Source organism: Vicia villosa, linkage group LG4, assembly GCF_029867415.1.
Source record: "Vicia villosa cultivar HV-30 ecotype Madison, WI linkage group LG4, Vvil1.0, whole genome shotgun sequence".
Classification (NCBI taxonomy): domain Eukaryota; kingdom Viridiplantae; phylum Streptophyta; class Magnoliopsida; order Fabales; family Fabaceae; genus Vicia; species Vicia villosa.
The window spans coordinates 186,951,518-186,974,648 of record NC_081183.1 but is presented as its reverse complement, the minus strand read 5'-3'; the positions used below and the strand labels follow the sequence as shown (position 1 = coordinate 186,974,648).

The 23,131-nt window shown below is 33.5% G+C and overlaps 2 protein-coding genes across 2 annotated transcripts; one reads left to right on the top strand and one right to left on the bottom strand.

Annotated features, from left to right (window-relative positions):
- The first annotated feature begins 13,358 nt into the window (after positions 1 to 13,358).
- Positions 13,359 to 15,629, top strand: LOC131596393 (cytokinin riboside 5'-monophosphate phosphoribohydrolase LOG8). Its single transcript, XM_058869030.1, has 7 exons — positions 13,359 to 13,550; positions 13,866 to 13,963; positions 14,087 to 14,117; positions 14,321 to 14,420; positions 14,577 to 14,647; positions 14,739 to 14,882; positions 15,363 to 15,629. The coding sequence occupies exons 1-7, from the start codon at positions 13,428 to 13,430 to the stop codon at positions 15,453 to 15,455; spliced, it is 660 nt and encodes a 219-aa protein (XP_058725013.1). The 5' UTR covers positions 13,359 to 13,427; the 3' UTR covers positions 15,456 to 15,629.
- Positions 15,630 to 19,541: 3,912 nt separating this feature from the next.
- LOC131596392 (probable magnesium transporter NIPA9) lies at positions 19,542 to 22,881 on the bottom strand. The gene is made up of 9 exons (XM_058869029.1): positions 22,627 to 22,881; positions 22,294 to 22,392; positions 21,895 to 22,024; positions 21,635 to 21,726; positions 21,231 to 21,287; positions 21,037 to 21,095; positions 20,575 to 20,695; positions 20,245 to 20,393; positions 19,542 to 20,128 (listed from the first exon to the last, which is right to left on the bottom strand). The coding sequence occupies exons 1-9, from the start codon at positions 22,735 to 22,737 to the stop codon at positions 19,915 to 19,917; spliced, it is 1,032 nt and encodes a 343-aa protein (XP_058725012.1). The 5' UTR covers positions 22,738 to 22,881; the 3' UTR covers positions 19,542 to 19,914.
- Between the last annotated feature and the right edge of the window lie 250 nt (positions 22,882 to 23,131).

Genomic DNA, 23,131 nt, shown 5'->3' with positions numbered 1-23,131 from the left:
AAACAAAGGTAAAAAAAAATGTTAAGTTTGAATACTCTACATATAATATTAAACAAGATGATTAAAACATGAAAATAGTTTTGATCCCCTTGAAATTATACAAGACTCATAAGCTTAATGGATTTTTTTTATATGAAAACCATTAAAATAGAGGGCAATTATTTTAAAATACACTTCCTTATTTTGAAATAAGTCTTAAGTTACAAAATATGATTTGGGGTCTTTAATGATTAGTACCTATAGAAATAAGAAATTTTCTGTAACTAAGGTCTATCATTTTGAATAGCCTTAATTTCAAGGCTTTATTATACCAATATTTAATTCAATAAAAATATTAACCAAACAAATTTGCATTTATTTAGCTAATGATAGTAGGAAATAAATTTATACTCAATCACTAAGTCCCCAGGGAAACAAATTATTTTGTTATAGCATAATCGTACACTTGTTGGATTATCAAAACCATAAATTAATTTAGTTAACCTACAAACTAGATTGTGTTTGGGTGATTAGAACTATGGGAAGTTGCATATACACTTATTCTTAGAGATCAACATATTTATTTGGAGGAGAAAGAGAAGATAATATTAATGTGAATTAAAAACATTATCATAAGCAATCATATTCATTAAGGGGACATAATAACATAATTTATTCTAACATTAATATATTTTATTCCTTGATATAAAAGTTTAAAAGGTTAAGAGTCAAATCAAATTTTACTAATTTTTTCCTCATGTGATTGAGGTACATCAAGAGCAATAGAAGACCATTGTCTAGAAAGTGATACAGATGTAGAAGAAATAGAATTTCTAGGATGATATGCTGATACTTTCTTCCCTTTTCCTTCATATATAACAGCATCCTCTTCTTCATCGGGCATACATTTCTCACCTAATATAATTGTTTTCATCCAAACAGATTCATCCCCTTTTATCTTCTCTCTCTTTACTATATCATTTTCCTCTTTTTTATCCCAATTCTTTGCCAAAGACAAACTCCTTGGCAATTTCATACTCAAACTAAACGATAACTTACGTTCAGAAGTTACCCTTTTCATAAATTGTGAATCTTTGTTGTTGGCTTGTTGCATGGATGGTGGAAGAGGTAACTCTTTCATCGACATTTCATTGTTATTTCCTTCTGTTAATGTGTTTTCTAACTTTGTTGTCTCTGAGGTAAGAGGTTGTTCTTGTGATATAAATATTGTTGCATTTGTGTATGTTGTTTCTTGCGTATTTGTTGGTGGTGGTTGGGTTGTAGATGAATCCTTCATTGTTTCTATAACATCAAGTGGATTAGACAATGTATGAGGTTGTGGTTCTGGTGTTGTTGGAGATTTTTTTCTTCGAAATCGAACACTACATAAATTTATGATTATTGCAATGCTTGTTGCTAATGCTACAAAGGAGAATGAAAAATATAGAAACGAATCTATCAATGAATTATTGACATTGTCATAATGGACCCTTCTTCCCATGACAATGTAATATTTACTATATGAGTGATTTATATTGATTACAATTTATTATATGCTCTTTGTTTTGCTTCTACAATTTAATTTTCTTTCTTGGAAGAAAAGTGTTTGAATTTTTTATAGAAATATATAAATTAGGGAAATGATCAAACGACCAATTTTGTTTTTGTTTTTCGTTTTGTTCTGTTGAGTTTGTTGAATAAAACCACCTAAGGTTGCTCGAATTTAGGTGTTGAAGGGAAAGATCCAGATATGAAAACCAAAAAGACATAAATTTAGAAATTTTCATTGATAGGATGAGATTTTATCAAACTTGTTGTATAATCATAATCATAATAACAATAATAATAATTATAATAATAATAAAATTAATAATTTATTAATTATATTGTATATATAAATAACTTTAAAAGAGTTTTATACCCATTTTCCCCTGTCATATTAGGTGAATTTGAAAAAGAAAAAAAAACATAAATTTCATCCTTGCCCTTTCAAGATTCTCCTATTTTGGCACCTTAGTGGATTTAGTCTACATAATCTGTGATGTAGTGTTGTTGTATCGATATTTTTATTATTTTTTCATTCATTTTAAATGACATGACTGTTGTCATACCCTAATTTTGTCCCTAAGACATTTAGACATTTTTGCTTCATTAATGAAGCATTCATACATTCCATTTATGTTCTAAATTCAACTGGCACCTCATCCATCATGTTAGTTCCATAGTTTTGTGATGGGCATAATTTTGCTAAAATATGGTTCTTAACTAATGCTGAGTAAGGTGTTAAAACATCTTGACCTACTGTCATAACATGTTCAGTTGTTATGTGATTTGCTAGATGTTGTGACATCCTACACCAGAATATCCTGACAGTTCAGACTAGTTTTTAATCTTTGGAAGATTTGATTGAAAAATATGAGAATCTGGAAGATTCAGATACTCATTACAGGCACAGGCAATCAAGGAGTTCTTAGGACAAATGTATATTTGTTTTGGTTTTTAGAAAAAGAATATTTGAGATTTTTTTAGAAAACTAAGATTTGATTTGATTTGTTCCTATTTTGTTGCGAAGATCTTGCAGCTGTTTCAGAAAGGAGAAGATTGGATTTATTTTAGAGTCCAAGTCCATACTGCAAAAGTCTATAAATAAGGACTTGGTAAACCTAGTTTTGCAAGCATTCACAAATAGAAATCTTGGTGCAAAATAAGGGTTGGTGTTTTGAGAGTCCTTTAAGGTTTTCGTGTGTTATGTTCTTTGTGTCACTCATATATCTTCTGATACAATGAGGTGGAGATATATTCTCTCTCTTGAAGCTTTAAGTAAAAGAGTTGTGTATTGTTCTTGATCAAAGCTTTTAAGCAAGATCAATTATTGTTCTTAGTTAAGGTTCTTGACTAAGTATTGTTTATTTGAAAGTGTAATCTTTCTATTTGGTTCCTCTGGTCATGTGGAGTGTGACTGTTTTTTATCACTGCGGTGTTTGGAAGTGAGATGTTGATTTATCATATTTAGATGTCAATTTCTAGGTAGAAGTAGCATTAGGTAGGAATTATGAGATAAGCTGTAAATTGGGATTATTTAGGCTTTGAACTAGTACTGCTAATAGTATATTTCCTTCCTGGCTTGGTAGCCCCCAGATTAGATGTTGTACTGAACTGGGTTAACAATTTACTGGGTTATTTATCATTCTGCATTTAGTTTTCAGACTTGATAATTGTGATGTCACTCAGCAGATGTTATAACATTTGTCTTGACATCGTGTGTTGTTAGGACATCTGTCTTGATATCTGTTTTTGTAAGTGCCAAAATTTCACATCATATGTCTTCACATAATCTAATTATTTTAGCATCTTTAAGAAAAATTCAACCAAAAAGAGAAAGTCATTTTTAGTCCATACCTTTATTGCATCCACACAATCTCATTTTCCATTTAATTTTCTATGCCATTTCATTAAAATATGGTAGCTTGCATTACAAGTTTCTTTTGAAAAATTCAAAATAAGAGTCAACTTGATTTTACATTAAGTTCAAAAGTTTCATAATATTCATGTCATGCAAAAGCTAGTTTATTTCACCATGCATTATTCTCACATCCATGCCTTCTTCATCATCCAAGTTCAAACACACAAAAATTAAGAAATTGAAACATATGGTACCATGCTCACATGCATTCACACATTACATTATCATTTTCATGGTTTAGCATTCAAATTCAAAAGGAATTGAAAAGTAGACAAACCAAGTTAAAAGTCATAATTTTACAATCATGTCCATGTCATCATCTTCGCAAATGAGGTTAAACCAAAACCAATTTTAAATCAAACTTGAGTGATTATTATGCTACCATTGTTTTCATATCTATTTTACACTTACATCAATTCAAAAGAAACCAAAATATAAACCACCAAAAAAACAATTTGAATCAAAAATGAATTTTGAACTTGAACTAATGGTATTTGAGTTAAGTGATTTTGGTTTTCTTCTTCATCAACAAACTCGTGCCACGGTTTCATCATCCATTCAAATTAACAATAAACCAATTACAAATTAATTTTGAAACTTGAATTCATTTTCCTCATACTAGCAGCCCATGTTTACATACATTACACCAAAGCAATTCAAAAGAAAAATGGGCAAAAATAAAATGAAATACACGTTTGAATCAAAATTGAATTGGAATTTTCATTTTTCATTGAATTTCAAAATGATTTTACATTACATTAGTTAGTTACCAGAGAAGTTGCAAATTAAAATTGCACATGGCTAAGAACACTCCACAAATTCAAGGAGAATTTCATTCAATTCCCTCATCACATGATCACTCCTAACAGAATTAGAGTTCACACATTACCCCTCATCCCAGCTCACACAAATTCTTAACATGCACAGGGAGCCCCACCTTGTTACCATGCACCTTCACCCTAAACCCCTTATCTTTGTTTACTTGCACTGGTAGACCCATAAAACGCCCTTGGATGAGTCAACGAGTCCATTTTTGTTGGTCTCTAGAATTTTGGCCTCCTTGCAGCTTGGGCCTTTTCCCATTTTTACTTTTACCACACGTTTTTCTTCCTCTCACACCTTATATACTTGAAAAATAATTATTCGAAGATAATCAAATTTGAGTTTAGGATGTCACATCTCAACTCAAAATAACAAATTCCTCAAATTAAAACATAGTAGCGGAACCTAAGAAATATAGTTCAAACTTCAAAATCTTGAATTAAACAACTGAAATATCAAAATACGCAATTAACTTAAAACAAATCCAGAAAAACACAAAACAACGATAACGTCCTCAAACCCTAGTATTACAGATTCGAGCATTAACGAAAAACTAAACTGCGAAAAACACAAATAAACAAAGAGGCTCCAATATCCAACTCACATAGCAGCTACTCATCTACCTGATTATATGTACTCTAACGAGTACAAAGTATCACAAACAAATCAAAAATGGGTGAGAATATTTCCATTGATGTTATCGGTGAATAAAACAGTACAGATAGTTCCAATAAAAAATATCACAATTTATTCACACTCGTAAACAATTACAAAAATTCAACATAAAATGCTATGCAATCCTCCTCCAAAAATGCATGTGGTGCCAAATTTTGGATTTTAGAGTTATTTTGCTAATTTATTCATGTCTCTGGTTCCTCTGTGAACTGTGTCCCTCTCTCAATCGATTAATCACTGATTCTATTCTCAAAGCACGAACCAATCAACGTATGCAGATCATAGAGATTCAGACTGAAGAAAATGAAAAGGAACTTGGAAAACGCGAAAAGTCGTACGAGCGAATGATACCATATTCTCATTGAAATGCAGATAATCAAAGAATAAAGCTAATGGAAAACTGGTTATGTATTTACAGTGTTGAAGGAAATACAAGAAGTTAATATTGCTTATATACATGGCAAGCCACATTTGCAAAAGAATACAAAAGTACAGAGATAACAACCTATAATTAGAGTTAACACCTAACTGTCATCTAACTAACCTAACGAACATTAACCACTAACACTATTAGTTAAACTAATTAACAATAGCAAAGGGCTGTAATAAAGCTTTCGCTTAGAGTATCTCTAACAAATATGATAGGGGTTTTAAAAGAACTCTCCATGCAATGAACGATATACATCCTATTAAGAAAAACGAATTATGTTAATCTATTGTTACTTGAAAGATACATAAAATCTAATTAATTATTATGATAAAGATTCAAACTTGAACTCTTCTAAGGGTCCGTTTGGTTGGGAGTAGATGGAGGGGAGGGGAGGGGTTATTTATAACAATTTGTGTTTGGTTCATTTTTTATAAGGGGAGGGGAGGGGAGCAAAATCCTCCTAAGCTCACTTTTTGCTCCCCTCCAAATTGGAGGGATTTGGAGGGGAGGGAAGATTTAGTAATTATAATTTTATTATTTTCCCTATTTTAACCTCAATCATTTTTTTAATTCCAAGATTGTCCTTTTTAAATTAAAGACTAGATTTTCTCTCTGTATTATTTCACGTTTATTTTTTTCTATTGTACGGTTGTTATTTGTGCATTGTTCCTCTCAGATGAGTTTTTTTCATTTTTATTTTGTTGAAGTTCTCTTTTTTATATTATTATTATTTTTTATAATAATAACATACTTATACTTATATCGGTTCTTATATATGATAGTAATAAGGCTTTTTTTATTATACTATTAATAATAATAACAATATACAATATATGCAAATATAATATATTTATGTTATAAATAAAAATTTTAACTCTAATATTATTTGTTTAATTTTTTTTAATATTCTAACCTTATTTTATTTATTTTTAATTATAGAAATTGTTTTATTGGGTTAGATGAATCATAACATCAGATAATAGTTTGATTTGCGTTAAAGATATATAGTTCAACTAATGTTTGTTGTTGTTTACGGTTATATTATGGTTTTTGAATTAACAAGTTTTTATTTGGTGAAATTTACTCAATACTATTGTTATTTAGAATTATTTTTACTACACACAAATAATAATATTTATAAGGATAAAAAGGTAAATTGATTTTAAAATCTCTCCCCTCCCCTTGTGAACCAAACATACTTGTTGTTAAAAATCCCTCCCCTCCCCTTCTCTTCCCCTTCTTTGAACCAAACATATATTTAGTTAAATTCCCTCTCCTCCCTTCCCCTCCCCTTGATTAAATTCACTCCCCTCCCCTCCTCTCCGTTGAACCAAACGGACCCTAAATGATTCATTCTTTTATAAAGCTCATTAATTATTTAGATCCAATCACTTAATTTGCATTGATTTTGTCATGTTTGTACAATACAAAGAAAGTTCATTTTAATTTATTTTTCTCAACATGTGACCTAACTTCAATCTCTTTTTCTGTATTTTAAACAAAGTTAGAAAAATTTAGTCCATTATATAAAATTATTGCATTCCATTAAAAGGAATAGAGATACTCTGAATGATTATTGTAGGTAGGTCATGAATTTGAGCTATGTGAATATAATATAATGATATGATGACAGTAGTGGATTTTGAGCTATTATTTTATATTCACATCATTCTAATTGATTACTTTTAAAAATAAAAATAAAAATTTAAATGTTTATTAGATATGATTGTTGAATTTGTAAAATGCATTGTTATAGCTCCAACCGGAGCTGGTTGATCCATAATTCAAAATAAAAATAAGAAAGATGAAATCATTAATGTCTAGAACATTTCCTATGAAAAATCACAAAAAAATAAATAAAAATTGAAGACTTCCTAAAAAAGCTTTAAATTCAAGTAAAGTAAGAAACGGAACAAAAGCATCACATAACATTTTTAAATCACACTAAATTTTATTAATTAAAGTATAGTAAGAAACGAAACAAAAGCATCACATAATATTTTAAATTTTATTAATTACATGAATAGAGAATATGAAAGAATAAAGAAGGTAATCATCTTCTTAAAAATAAAAATTCATTAATTGGAATTGCATGTTTGATTTCGCTTTTGAAAAGATAAAAAAAAAAAAACAATTTAAGATTAACACCCGAATATTTAAATTAATATTTTAGAAATATAAAATTATGTAAATGTGAATGAGAAAAATACATAAGTGTAATTTAGAGTGGTGTTTTCGGAGATACATTTCCGGAGTTAAAAAAATTCAAAAACCGTGAATATTTTCGGAAGTTCATTTCTGAAAATATTGTTGCATATACAAATTTCCCTCCTTCACTATTTCATCATTTTTCTCCAAAACTTCCCCAAACCCTCTCCAAAACCCAATCAATTTCCATCCATTTTTCGTCCTAAAATCAAGTTTCAAACCGTTGATCACGTTAAAGGGAGCATAGAAAGCTACAATTTCAGGTAAACATCACTCATTTATTCCCCTATTTCACTACATTGATTGAAGAAATTTGTGCTGAAACTGATATGGTTCGGAAGTTCATTTCCGAAACATATTACCTAACAAATTTCGGAAATAAACTTCTGAAATATGCCCTGGCAGTAAAAAAAAAATGTTTTGGCCAACTTTTGCTAATTTTTTCATTTGTTAGGTATGGTGCATCCAGACAATATTGTGCAAGACGATCCAGTAGTTGTCAGCGTTAATAACGATCCGGTTATCGACGTTAATCCTATGATCAATGCGGTTGATGTTCGGCAAGAATTTACAAATGATCAGAGCTTCGGTAGTCGCGGGCAATTGATTGAGTGGGTTCGGAACGAAGCTAGTAAACTTGGATTTGGAATTGTTATTTTAAGGTCGGACAACGGAAATAGTAGGCGGAAAGCTTTCGTTGTTTTGAATTGCGAACGGGGTGGGAGTTATGTACAATCAAACCGGGTGCTAAAACACGATGACACGGGATCGAGAAAGTGCGGGTGCCCTTTTAAGTTGCGTGCTACTCGGAGGGTTGATGATTTGTGGCGGTTAACCGTAATTTGTGGAATTCATAATCATGCCTTGGATGTCAAGTTACACGGACATCCAATGGCGTGTCGTTTGTCTCGCGAAGAGAGGAATGTGATATCGGACTTAACGATAGTCAAAGTGGCGCCTCGCAACATACTTGCCGATTTGAAGCGTAAGAAACCGGATAGCGTTTCAAATATCAAACAAGTTAACAATGAACGACACAATCTCAAAGTTTTGAATATGGGCCCTCGATCGGAAATGCAACAACTTTTGAAACTACTAGGTGATAACAATTATGTTTCAAGCTTCCGAACCTCCGAGGACAAAGTTACGGTGCGTGATATTTTTTGGACTCATCCCGAAAGTATCAAATTATTCAACACATTTCCAACCGTTCTAGTCATGGATTCGACGTACAAGACAAACAAATATAGGCTTCCTCTTCTAGAGATAGTTGGTGTGACCTCGACGGACAAGACTTATTCGGTCGGGTTTGCTTTTTTGGAGTGTGAAAAAGAAGACAACTTTACATGGGCCTTGGGAATTTGCAAGTCTTTGTTAGTTGATCAAGAGGTTATGCCAAACGTCATTGTCACTGACCGGGACAATGCTTTGATGAATGCGGTTGATACCGTCTTCCCGACATCGACCGCGTTACTTTGTCGGTATCACATAACTTGCAACGTGAGAAGTAAGTTGAAACCCGCGGTTGGGACAAAAGATAGGCCGGATGAAAACGGTAAAGTTATCAAAGCCGGTGTTGTGGTTGAGAGGATAATGGCGGCATGGAGGGAAATTTTGGATGCACACTCTGAAGAGGTGTATACCGAGAAATTGGTACACTTTAGGTCTTTGTGTGGTTCCATTAGGACATTTTGTCATTACGTCGAATCCACCATTCTTGACAAAGTTAGAGAAAAAGTCGTGTGCGCTTGGACAAATCGAGTTAGACATCTTGGTTGCACCACGACTAACCGAGTTGAATCCGCACATGCGGTCTTCAAGAGGTGGTTGGGTGATAGTAAGGGAGATTTGTGTCGGGGATGGGACACCGTCAACCAAATGCTCCAAAATCAACACAATGAAATTCAAACATCGTTCGGTCGGAGCAAGACGGTTATGGAACACCGGTATAAGGGTCAAATTCTATTCTCCCAATTGATTTACAACATATCCCGGACGGGTTTGAATTTTTTGTTTCATGAAGCGAAGCGATCGGAGACCACGGGGCCGGATAGTTCTTTATGTGGGTGTACCATTAGAACTACATACGGCCTTCCATGTGCTTGTATAATTTCAAAAAAGAAGAAGTTGAATTCACCAATACGCATGGATGAGGTAGCCGACCATTGGAAGAAACTTCGTTTTGATGATTTTGACCCGCCGAAGGAAAATGACTCCAAAATCACCATCTCCGACGAGTTGGAAGTGATAATGGAGAAGTTTGCTAAAGCGGATGACACCACCAAAATGCATATAAAAGAACAATTGCGAAAAATTGCATTTTCGGAGACCACCGATTTGAAACCGCCATCTCAACCGGTTAAAACGAAAGGTACACCGAAAAAGTCCAAAGTTACACAAGAAGACACATCAACAAAACGATCTCCATCCTACTTTGAACATGTTGGTGCATCATTCCCGGATTCACCGACACCGAAGTCCAAGTGTAGTGGTAACAAAGGAGCCCGTATTTCGAAGCCACCTCGCACACCGCCGATCAAAAAATCACCGATTGTCTACATTGATGAGATGCCACTATTTATGCACAAATATAACGATAACATCGTTGATGTTGGAGGCGACAGCAATTGTGGATATCGGGCCGTTGCGGGTTTGCTCGGTAAAGGGGAAAATAATCCCACTTTAGTCCGACGGGAATTCATTGCGGAGTTGACTTCGTATCGGGACATCTACGGCCGACTATATGAAAATCAAGAAAAGTTTGCGAAAATTCATGATTCACTTGTTCCATCACTTACCGGTATCGCTCCGGTTTCGAAGTGGATGTCATTCTCCGAGATGGGTCATCTAATAGCAAGTGCATATGATATGGTGTGTGTCGATTTGACGAGGTTTGGACTAAGTGAGACTTTCTTTCCACTTCATAGTCGACCGTCGTTGGACGCGTCAAGCCGCATCATATGCATCGGGTATCTACGATCGCGGCACTTCGTCCAAGTGTTTTTGAAACCGGGGTGTCCTATACCGGCTACTTCTTGTCAATGGACGGCACATCGTTCAAATGAGGCGGAGACTTGGCCGGATCCGTTCGTTTCGAGAATGGCGGAGTTTGAAGAAATGATTAGCCAAGAGCGCGAGCAAAATAGAAAGCAGTAGAAGAACGTACCTATTTTGGACTTAGGATCCACCGATTGGTTCGGTGAATTTTAGTTTGTTCCGGATCGTTTTTTGTTTGTAATGACCATTTTTGTATGTATTGTTGTTTATCATGTAAAATCGGACCGATTCAATACATATATAATATAAGTATGTTTTATGTCATCTTTGTCTAATTTATGTTTATTTTGAATTCAATTTGTTCAATTTACACAACACACTAAGCAATCAACAAAATGCAAAATTTTGTTCTGTTTCTGCATAATTCGGAAATGAACTTCCGAAATATGCTAGTCTGCCTCCAATTTTCGGAAGTTCATTTCCGAAAAGTCCCCTGAGGCATGATAAGGTTTGTTGGGCCATCATTGCTCCAATAAGTCTATAAATACAACACACTCTTCTTCATCCTCTTCACACCACAAAACACAAATGACACAAACCTACCCCCACCTAGCATTCGTCTACTTCACCACCGGCTACCCGATGCCGTTCCAATTTCGCTTCTCGCGCGACACGCCGTTTGCAGAGTTGATAACGTCGCTCAACACGCTTTTGCGCTATCCCGAGAATCGAAAGGTTGTCAAGCTCGAGTATCGCTCGCCATCGCTTAACGACGAGGGAGCCATTGAATTCACACCTTTTGAGATCAAGAACGACGAAGATTTAGCGGTTATGTGGACAACGTTCGACCGATTTTCTTCGAAGGGCCCGATCGAGTTGGACGCGAAACTTCAAAGATCGGCGGACGACGTTATCAAAATGTTGACTCATCCCCACCTACCCGTGTTTAACAATATGTAACTTTAATCTTATGTAATGTGATCGATGTAATCTTCACCCGATTAAATAAAGCGAATCGTTCTTGTTTTTCATCTTTCTTCTGTCCAGACAATATTTCGGAAGTACATTTTCGAATTCCTCCAAGGGGGGTGAATTCGGAGATGAACTTCCGAAAACACCACATTTTCTGAAAAATAACTTTATTTCGGAGATGCATCTCCGAAATCAATATTTTATATTAAAAAAAACACTTTTTCGGAGATACATTTCCGAAAACACCTTTTTTTTCAAAAAAAGTACGTTTTCGGAAATGAACTTCCAAAAATAGGGGTATTGTGGTAAATTCACCGGAGGTGGCCAAGAAGGTTAGGAGGTGGGTGAAGAAATTTTCAAATTAGGATTGGCAAACGGGGCATGTCTGTCCCGTTTAGGTCCGTCCCGTAAAAGTCTACAAAAATGAGACGGAGAGGGACATACAAACTTAAGGATACGGACCTAATATCTTGGTCCGCCCTGCGTCAAAAGTGAGGGCGAGGCGGGCCCACGAACACCACTCTTTTTAGAAATACAAAAACTCATGTAAATGCATATGTCTGCAAAAGCCTGCATAAAAAACGGGGTGAGACGGTCACATTAGAGGGTGAGAGCCTAAATCCTTGACTCATCCTGCACTAAAGTGCGGACAAAGCGGACATGTCCAACAGCCGAACCCGTTTTGCCACCCTAATTAAAATTACTCCAATTAATTTAACTTAGATTGAAGCGAAAAAATGACCAATATTTCAGTAACTGTGAAGATGAGAGTAATAATATGCTCGAGTGTGATGCTCTATAATAAAGATACTTCGTCAATTGAGTGTTATAGCTAAATCGAACCGATTTTTGTTTTGTGCCAAGTTTTGAACCGATTTTATTGGACATTTGACCGACTAGAAACAATTTTATTATATAGTGACATTAAAACAAGAAAATATCACCTCAATGATTCTGGATAAAAAAATTTCTTATCTTCTTTTAATAGGATAATGAATAGAATCTCACCCTTTGAACATAAATAATTTCAAAGATTCTTGTCTCTTACTATTTGACTAAAAAAATTGATTTGAAATTCAACTTTAATAACCCATCAACATTAACTTTTTGTAATTCAAATTTCACTGTCTAGTGTATTTCTATCCAACTTTTTTGATAAATTAATTAATATAATTACACAGAAAATATATACTCCCTCCGTCTCATAATAAATGTCCTATTTAAGTTTTGTACGGTTCTTAAGAAAATGATTGGATGTGTTGGTTTTAATGATAAAGTTAATATCATTTACTAAAGTACCCTTATTTTTTATAGGTAGTAGAGTAGTTGAAAAACGTGAAAGTTAATAAATAGGGGTATAGTAGTGAAAAAAATTAATAAATGTTGTATTGGTTTTTTAAAGAGACATTTATTTTGAGACATGAAAAAAGTGCAAATGAGACACTTATTATGAGACGGAGGGAGTATTAAAACTATATTAAAAAAAAAACAAAAATCAATCAAAAGAATCAAATCAAAAGAATGCATTTTAATTTTTAAGTAAAAAGTCAATGCTATTAAACAAGTCATTAAAAAATATCATGTGTCATTTTCTTTTTATAGAAAAATATCATATATCATTTTTTAATACTCAAATATCATGTGTCATTCAAACTAGTAAAACTCCAAAATAATAAATATTTTTTAAATTGTACAACTACGTCATCATCATCATTTTAATATTTTAATTAACCATACGTCCATACATTATACTAGTACAAAAAAATTATTTAATTTTTTCCCAAAAAAAAGTTGCATTTTTTTTAGTTTATAAACCAAATCATAAACCACAAAGAGAAAAAGAAAAGACAAAACAAAGAAGAAAGAATCGATTTTGATTGAATGGAGGAAGCATTAGCATACCCCAGAAGCAGAAAGTTCAATAGGGTATGTGTCTTCTGCGGCAGCAACTCCGGCAACCGCCAAGTTTTCAGTGACGCCGCCATTGAATTGGCCGATGAACTGGTCAGAGTTTTTTCCTTTTCAACATTATTTGGTTAAAAAAATCATCTTTTTGATTTTTCCATAAAGGGTACTATCTGGGTAGGTAAACTTTGTCAGAGAATATTTGCTTTTTTTGGGTAACTAACATTCTAACAACTTTTTTTGTTAATGCATTTATTGTTCTGGATTAATGGTGTTGTCATCAATGATGTTCTTGTCGTTTTGTCAAATGATGTTCTTGTTCTTGACCCTGTCTGAAATGTTTTTTTTTCTTTTTGTGTAAAAATTTAAGGTTGTTTTTTTTTTTGGTGTTTTGTGGTTTGTTGTGGATTTCAGGTTAAGAGGAAGATAGATTTGGTGTATGGTGGAGGAAGTGTTGGACTGATGGGGTTGATTTCTCAGAAAATGTATAATGGTGGCTGCAATGTTCTAGGGTATGGATAAATGAAGAAACATGTTTTATATTCATTCAACTGTGTAAGCTTTGTATTGTTATTGATTGTTATCGGTTTGTTAGATTTGTATTGTTATTGATTGATATTGCTATGTATTTGCAGGGTTATTCCAAAAGCTCTTATGCCTCATGAGGTATTTCTGCTGCTACTACTATTTTTGTTACTTTTATAATATTAATTTGTTCCCTAGCAATGAATTGGTTCTTGATTGATATTGGTTCTTGTGAAAAAGTAACCTGAATTTGAGCCAAAGAACTGTAGTGACTGAGGTTTATAGTGTTCTTTCTATGTAGAAAACTATCATCTTAGTATGTTGTAATTGGTCTGTTTTGACAGATATCTGGCGAAACAGTCGGTGAAGTGAGAATTGTTTCGGATATGCATGAGCGGAAAGCTGCAATGGCTCAAGAAGCTGATGCTTTTATTGCACTTCCTGGTAGTTAGTTAGATGAATAATTCTGAAATTGTTTTAGAAGTGATTAATGAGTGTGTCTTATTACATGTGAATGCTACTAAAGAAAAATGTTCTTTTATTTTGTTAGTCTGTTTGTTACACTCTTTCTCATACCCTGCATTCTTTCATCGTGATTAGGAGGATACGGAACTATGGAAGAGCTTTTGGAGATGATAACTTGGGCACAACTTGGAATTCATAAAAAACCAGTAAACTTATGCTGTTACTTTGTTGGATAAAATCGTTCGTTGATGTATACTATTATAATCATATTGTTAACCGGTTTATCGTCCTGCACAGGTTGGCCTACTGAATGTTGATGGCTACTATAACTTTTTGCTTGCTCTATTTGACAATGGTGTTGAAGAAGGCTTCATTAAGCCCGGTGCTCGGAATATAGTCGTCTCAGCTTCATCCGCCAAAGAGCTTATGATGGAGATGGAGGTCTATCTATGACTAGCCTTTTTTACCTTATGCTTAATTGCTTTACTAATATAAGGAAAATTCGAGTTAAAGGGTTCAATTCAATACCTAAAATTGATCATGTACTTCAGAGTCTATTAAGTCTCATGAAAATAAATTGGAGCTCATGTTTTATGGAACTCTGTTATGTGATAGTTGTTAAATAGGAGTTTACTGATTTTTTAATACTTGTAAACCTGTATGTCAAATATTATGAAACACTGACACTAATATAAACACTGGACACGGCATTGACACTGAAACAGACATAGAACACTGAGACATGTCAAGTCGGGCATTGAGACATGTTAGACACCGAACACGCCTTCAATTTGAGGCATTGGTGCTACGTAGATTATATATACATTCCAAGTATCATACTAGAAAAAGATAGTCAAACATAAATATAATCTGTTATTGTGTTAATCAAAAGACTAAATTGTTGAGTTGAACTTTTTGCAGAGCTACTCTCCATCCCATGAGCATGTAGCCCCTCATGAGAGCTGGCAGATGAAGCAATTAGGTAATTATCCAGGACAAGAAAATGCAGAATGAATGAAAAATTTATTGGAGGATGGTTTTTCTAAAATTGGTTTTCTGATGTGACTCTCCATAACTTGAAAATGTATACAAAAATTCCTATAGATGGGGCCAAACATTGTTTTGTTACTATGTGTTGATTTTTATGAAGTGATGGTATATGTGCTTTGCTGTTTCTTTGTCATTTCATTCATTGGTTAGTTATGACACTGTAACACAGTCAAATTTGGCTGTTACTTTTTAAAATAACCATGATTCTCAAAGCAAAAGTTAATGACATTATTGTGAATACATCAACTACATTATTGTGATGAAACATTTTGGTAAGTATCAATCTCATTGACAAATGTGACCTTTTGTAGTACATGTTGGCCATGTTTGAGGGTGCCAAGTGTATGGGTAATTAGACATTGATTGTCAGGGAACTTTTCATAGTAGGACCCTTTTTTTTCTATCTGATTAGTCATCTACTAGTTGGTTTTAAAGTCCTTTTTTCTAAAGGATGGGTCATTCATTAGTCTCATGATGCTACTTCATTAATAGCGGTTGAAGTTGTTTTGCATCTATTCATTGTATAGTGCTACTGCTGTCTTTGTCATTATTATGGTGGACTAGTTTGCTTTGGTTAAATCATTAAATTTTGCATAATGGAGAAGGGATTGCTAATTCCACTCTTAATATTTCTATTCAATTTTATAAATTTTTAAAATTGTCTCTCTTGCACTGTCCGAATTTTAAAATACAGACACGCTACACAATATATAAAGCACTGTACAAATTTGTATAATAATAGACGTGTGTAGATATTGTTCTCTGGATATCTCTAGTTGATATTAATTTTCAAATACACCATTTAAAAAAGCACGAATTTATAGTAGGATGACAAAAAATGACATAGTTTGGAGAGTGAAATCTGATCGGACAGTCATGTGGTTGAGTTAATTTTCTTTTAGAAATAAAAATTTGGCATTTACTCTTTTGGTATCTACAATTTTTTATGGGCATCGCCTGAGTTCAGTTTCTAAATGTCATAATTAAGTTTAGTGCTCCAGATATCTGAATTGAAGAGTGATCCAACAGTCTTTTTGTGATTGAAATATAAAGGATGAACGATACATTATCCATAGTAACATTCATCTCACCGATAGGAAGATGAAATGATGACGTTTGTGAGTGTCATTTCTTAACAAAGGCTGATGACCATAGTCAGTGTAACCATATCATGTCCTACAAAACACCTTTAGTCTAGATGATTCTAATACTTTCATAAATCATGGTTCATTTAGTTGCGGAAGCTTTGCTATCTTTCTAGCATGGCTTTATACACTTCAGTGCCTCAGTCTAAAAATAAATATATCAACGTTAGGTGACTCAATTATTATAATCATCAAGACATATGCTTATTAGCATAACTAAATATATGTTCTACATTTCCTTTACACACGTGAGCAGCGACATGATTTGCATATCGGGAGAGTAGTAACATAGTTTATGGAATAATCATCCCCTTTTAGAGAATGAATTTGTTACCTTTACTATTTAGTAACTTTCATAATTTTAGTGTATTTTGAAATAGGGATGGATAAGAGAGAGAATAATGGTTATTAGAGACATCAGGTTGTTGCTGGTTAACCATTTTGGAAATGGTCGCTCATTTGATCCATCTTTGAATCTTATTTCTCTAATTATCACAACATCTCCTCCTTCATTGTCCAACTCTCCATCACTCTTATGGACCTTTACTTCAATGACATTCGTCAATGAATCTGCATTCATCATTACGTCAGCCTCGAGATCAAATTTGTTATCCACTGCATAATCTTCTCTTTCGTTGTATTCTTGGATCGGTGTGCCTTCAATTTCACCATAAATTGTTTCTTCATATTAAGATGATGTTGTATCTTGATTCTCATCTTGAATTTCATCGTTGTTGTTCTTCATTTTCTAAATCTAGAAGACAATCCAAAATTTCTAGTTGAAATTCCTTAAGAATGGCCTTTGAAAATTTCCACCAAGTATTTGGATGGCTCTCCTTCCAAGAAATCTACCAATCAAGAGAATTTCCTCTAAATGCAAATGCAACCAACTATCAAAGCTTCGTCCTCTTCACTCATTCTTCTTGATCCAAAATATTGCTCTGCCTTGATTAGCCACCAATAGGCCTCTCTTCCATCAAATTTACAGTTATATTCATGCCAAAATTTTCAACATAACGGTAGAATCTACTTAGATCAAAACTGCTCTGAATACCAGTTGATAGAAATTAATTGATGTATAAAAGAAAATAGGAAAAATTCATTTGAATTATAAAATAGTATAGTAGAACTTCTAAAGCCCGCATCTCCCTAATGTCAAAATAGCCCCTTTCCCATTCAATTACTCGATGATCAACTCTCCAATGTAGGAATATCAATGGAACAGGAAATGTTCGGAGGATGTTTTCCCGCTCTCCATCCGCCCCTAAATTTATTCCCCACCCTGCCCCCAATCTCCATCATAGGGGAATATTTTCCCTCATCCCTACAGATTCCTACGGAGATCGAATCTTAAAAAAATTTCTATACTTTTCGATCAAAATTATGCCACTGATATTTCGTTTTTTTTCTTTTTAAAAAAAACACATATACTTCACATCTTTCTTTTTTCTTTTTTAAAGAAAAATACATCTTACATCAATAACAAAAATAGATAATCCCCACAAGAATCTCCATTAACATATGCAAATTGATGCAACTAACTCTCTTGAATTAATAATATAGGATGTGTTTGGATTGACAGTAGACAGAATTGAGTTTGGTAAAATTAATTTTATCAGAATTGAGTTTACCAGAATTGATTTATGTTTGGATACATTTATGTAAAAGTGAGTTGAACAATAAATTATAGTGTAAAAATTATCCAGAGTCAATTATGGAGGCAGAAGTTACAAATTCTAACTTCAAGTAGAATCAATTCTAAAGACAGAATCAATTCTACTTTTGTCTATCCAAACATCTTAAAAATTTTCAGAATCAATTCCACACCTTTAAAATTGCTTTTGGCTTTTCTAAAAGTCAAACGAAACATGCACATAGTAATTCTAATACTCCCTCCGTTTTTTATTATAAGTCGTTTTGGGAAAAAAATTGTATTTAAATATAAGTTGCTTTACAATTTCAATGAATAATTAATACTATTTTTCCTATTATATCCTTAAATATTTATTATGCTCTCTCCTTTCAATTCTATAAATTTATCTTCCACATATCATTAATGAAGGATGATTTTGTAAAAACCTTCATAATTTCTCATTTTCATACAACAATTATTATTTTTCTTAATCTATGTGAAAAATCTAAAACGACTTATAATAAAAAACAGAGGGAGTAATTATCAACTAACTCTGCAAAACCCCGGAGAGTCTAACAGATTTATTTAGAGAAAGACATAGGGGTGTGCAAAATATCCGGTTTTGATGTCCAAATCCATAACCAAATCTAAACCACTTTTAAATATCCGGATATAATTGAATGGTTATTAACCGGTTTAGTTATTAATGGTTTGGTTATCCATTCATATAATCCGGATATAATTAAATGGTTATTAACCGGTTAAATTATTTTGGATTCGGTTATAATCCGGTTATTATCCAAATCCAAATATTTTAATTCTCAAAATATTAAAAAAAATTGAAAAAAAATATTTTCGGAAAAAATAATTTTCAAAACTGGATTTTTAAAAAAAACCGGTTATATAATCATAACCAAATTTATAACCGGTTTTATAACCAATTTTGATTAAAATGTGGATATGGTTATAAATCCAAACCATTTAAATGGTTTTAAAATGGTTATGGTTTGGTTTTTGAAAATAACCAACCATGCACACCCCTAGAAAGACATACTTTCAAAAATTTAATGATAGTGGGACCTATAACCTATTATACAGTTTGTCTATTTTTTTATAAAATAGAACTGTGCATTTTCTTTTGTGAAATAGAGAGAACCCCAACAGTATTAGAAAACACAGTATAATCGCACACGTATACAGTTCCAAACACACTTTGACTATAACATCTTAGAGTTTCAATAATCACTCAAGTTTTATACTCCCTAATATACCTACCAAGATAAGAATCTTTACTTTCAAAATGGATTCTGAAGCACACTCTAGAGGATGATGTGCACCCTTATGCAAAGATATCATACTGGACCAGTAAACAGGAATTTATGTATGTTGGTATGCCACCACTACTGTAAAATATACAATCCCAACAGCCAACAAAGTGAAAGTTCAGGAATAGTTTTACAAAATAGTCAGAAAGTTAACAGATACTTCATCCAGACTGTGAGCCAGAAGGTAATGATTCCAGAGAAGCGTCACGCCCTCTGATGAAGCAGCCGCGTACATATACATGATACACCATGGCCATAGCAGCTTAATGCTTAGAAATCTTGTGAAAGAGATGAAGGAGCATTCTCCAGCTCATGTCAAGTCAAGGTTTTTCTTTGGAAGACGATAGTAGATGATTTAATGTTGCCGCTTGAATGACGGCACCTGTAGGACTTGGCTCTCTTGTACGGGAAGAAGTGGATCTTCTAGGGCCGAAATTCTTCTCAACATTGCTTCTTTTTCGCTGTGAAGAAGTGAGAAATCTCACAAGCCGTGTTGAACCAACGAGCAAAATCACGCCCGTAATTATAAGTAGCCTGCGGAATAATATTTTAAAAAATATACACAGAATGGTTGTGTTGTATCATCATCTTTTCCTTTCCAAATCGAGGGAAAAAGGGCATAAAACACAAAGCATAACATTTTATATTACCATCCAAGAAGAAGTGCTACACGGGCTTTTGGGGCGGAAGGAAGTCGTTCACCCAAAGCAAGCATCCCGGCAAGTACACCAGTCAAAATCGAAGCCACAGCTGCACATGTAGAAACTATAATAGCCCTCCCATGCTTTAGGCCACGTGTCTGCGAGAATGGAGAAGTTAGATTATTTCATTTAGGAAGTGTATCTGAATTCTGAAGTTGGTGAATGTAGAACCTGACAAGTGTCTAGAGACTTTGAATGAAACAAGTAAAATGTCGTCAAAGTTTGAAAAGTGCAACAGTTCTCACAAAACTAGATCATGTAAAAGGGAACTCGGAATACCTGATAGTAAAAGCCTATACCACTAGAAAACACACTGATCAGGAGGCATATAGGAACCAGCACTTTGGGAAAACCTTGCTCTAGGAATAGAAATCCCATCTTTGAAATTACAGATGACATCCTGCATAGAGAGGCTTTAAAACTAACTCAAGACAAATAATCAAGTTTTGTTCGCAGCCAAATATAATTACGATCATTATATAAGCTTAGTCTTCAAGTGTTTTTGTTCTCTTTCTTTGATGCAAAAACCTATTTTGATATTAAACAACAAGTTTTAGCAGTTGAAAGTCAGCTCCGCACATAGCTTTTTTCCTTCTAAAACCTGTAACTTGAACAAGCTCTAAAGTCTAAATTATTGTTAGGATTTCAGTCCAGATTAAGAAGTTGAGGCATCTCAAAATATGACATGTAGCAAAACAAGAACAGAATACAGAAATAGAGTAGAGCGGTAAGCAAAAGTACCCAAACAAAATACCAGATTCCAAGCCATAAATGATTTCCTCCACAACATCATATTCCATCTATAAAACATAAAAATGTCAGGCAATAGAAGAACAAAAAAGAATAACTCACTAAATTACCATATGCGGATGTTTATTACGAAAACACAGATGTATATTCACAGAAAATTTCACCAAGCTTAAAACATGAATTACCATCTCTTGTTCTCTTCGCTGGCGCTTGTATATTCGAAGCCATCCATTAAGCAGCATCTGTGAGCATAAGGAAGAAAAACAGACAGCTTATAAACTCAAATTCAAAACATAAACAACTTTATTAATGCATTGGTTATATGCTACTGTTAAGAAAGATATCTGGAATTTGTATGAATCGGATTCAAGGCCAAGTTTTAGTTTAGCATGCACTCCATGCATGGGCTTCTAGTTAAGAAAAGAATAGAACTATTTCTTCTTCGACCAGGACGTTAAGCATTTTCTCACATATTGTTATTAATATAGTAAAATCAAGGGATTGCCACTACAATTATGAATGCTGAATATCTATGACCATAGAAGCATGTGACTCTAAATTTAGTTGATTCATGAGACAAGGTACCTACAAACAAGATGAAAACAACAAATGCCAGCCATGGTATGTGAAAAATGGATAGAGCAACCGCCACTTGCTGCTCTTCGCCACCAGCACCAACTCCTAAATATAGACAAACATATAATAGTTAACCAATAGTGTCGTCGGTGTGTCACATGAATAGAAAATCATATATCTTAATACAACAACACTACAGCACAAACCTGGTTTTCTCATGTTCAAAGAAATCCCATTAAACACAATTCACTGGTAATTTAAAACTCACATTACCTATTGTGCCAAAACCAGCCAAGGTAATTCCAACCCAATCAACAACATTCATGGCTTCCTTGAGATAAAAATGAGAAAAGACCGACAGAATCGCTAGTCCACAGCCAGAAACTGGTTGAATGACAGAAACCTATACTTAAGAAAACAAAACCCACCAAGATCATCAATGTCAAAAAAAAAAAAAAAACCTAAGCAAAACACTATAAGACTATGAAGCATGCACACTCCGAAAACAATAACAACACTGATACAGCGACACCAGTAATAATTTGAAAAAATGAATAAATTAAACGTAATCACAAGTGTCGGTGCCAATGTCTGACACGGACACGCTTGTTTTCATAGGTGTTTGTGCCACGTTATAATAACCCCTTTGAATTGAATTTTGATAGCACTTACTGGAGCCAGAGATAATGCCCTTAACATCAACAATGCCCCAAAAATATCCATCAGAAAACCTATCAACCATGCTTTGTTCAAAGCATAAGCCCTAATAACCTGCCAAACACAATGATATACCAATAAAACAGTAAATCCATGGCCACAAACAAAACCTTTTCTTATTCACTTTCTATACATGCATGAGAAAATCCTCAATTGGGAAAATCTACAATCATGACCAATTTCAGACAGACCCATATGGTTCAAACCATAATGTTATCAAAAAAGACGAGATCTTTAACGAAAACCGAATCATGAAAATTCAAAAATTCAAAAAAGAAAAAACTTTACCTTGAACTTGAAGGAGAGAGGGGGGAGAATGATTGTACCCTTCTTTTGAAGGATTTTTCCGATGTTGTTGCCGGCGGTAGCAGCCACCGTTAACAGAATCGATTCCCACATGATTTACAGTCTGAGAATGTTGAAAAAATTTCTTCTTGTTGTTCTATGATTCTACGATCTGTTGCTTGTTGCTGGTAAAGTTACTCAATCAACCTATTCATTATTATTAAAAAAAAAAAACATTATACTAAATCTATTATTGTAATTAGTTTGTGGTTGGATAAGCATTTGATTAAGTTAAATATTAATTTGTGTTTTAAGAACACGAGTTAAGTTAAGAAATTCAATGAAATTTTTGTTTCGTAAACTAGTAACAAACCCGTGTGTTCGCACGGGTTCTGGTACGGGACGCGCATTTGTTTCAGATTTATATTTTTTAATAGAAGAATATATGGTATCCGTGAAAAAATAATAATTGAATATATAGAAAAATATCTGGTATCCGTGAAAAAAT

Bases quoted from the DNA above. Each gene is read 5' to 3' on its own strand.
- LOC131596393 (XM_058869030.1), top strand. From the start codon at position 13,428: ATGGAGGAAGCATTAGCATACCCCAGAAGCAGAAAGTTCAATAGGGTA. The intron at 14,648-14,738 runs GTAAACTTATGC...CGTCCTGCACAG, and splicing joins TTGGAATTCATAAAAAACCA to GTTGGCCTACTGAATGTTGA. The intron at 14,883-15,362 runs GTCTATCTATGA...AACTTTTTGCAG, and splicing joins AGCTTATGATGGAGATGGAG to AGCTACTCTCCATCCCATGA.
- LOC131596392 (XM_058869029.1), bottom strand. From the start codon at position 22,737: ATGTGGGAATCGATTCTGTTAACGGTGGCTGCTACCGCCGGCAACAAC. The intron at 22,393-22,626 runs GTAAAGTTTTTT...TGTGTTTGGCAG, and splicing joins CTCTCTCCTTCAAGTTCAAG to GTTATTAGGGCTTATGCTTT. The intron at 22,025-22,293 runs GTAAGTGCTATC...TCTTAAGTATAG, and splicing joins GGGCATTATCTCTGGCTCCA to GTTTCTGTCATTCAACCAGT.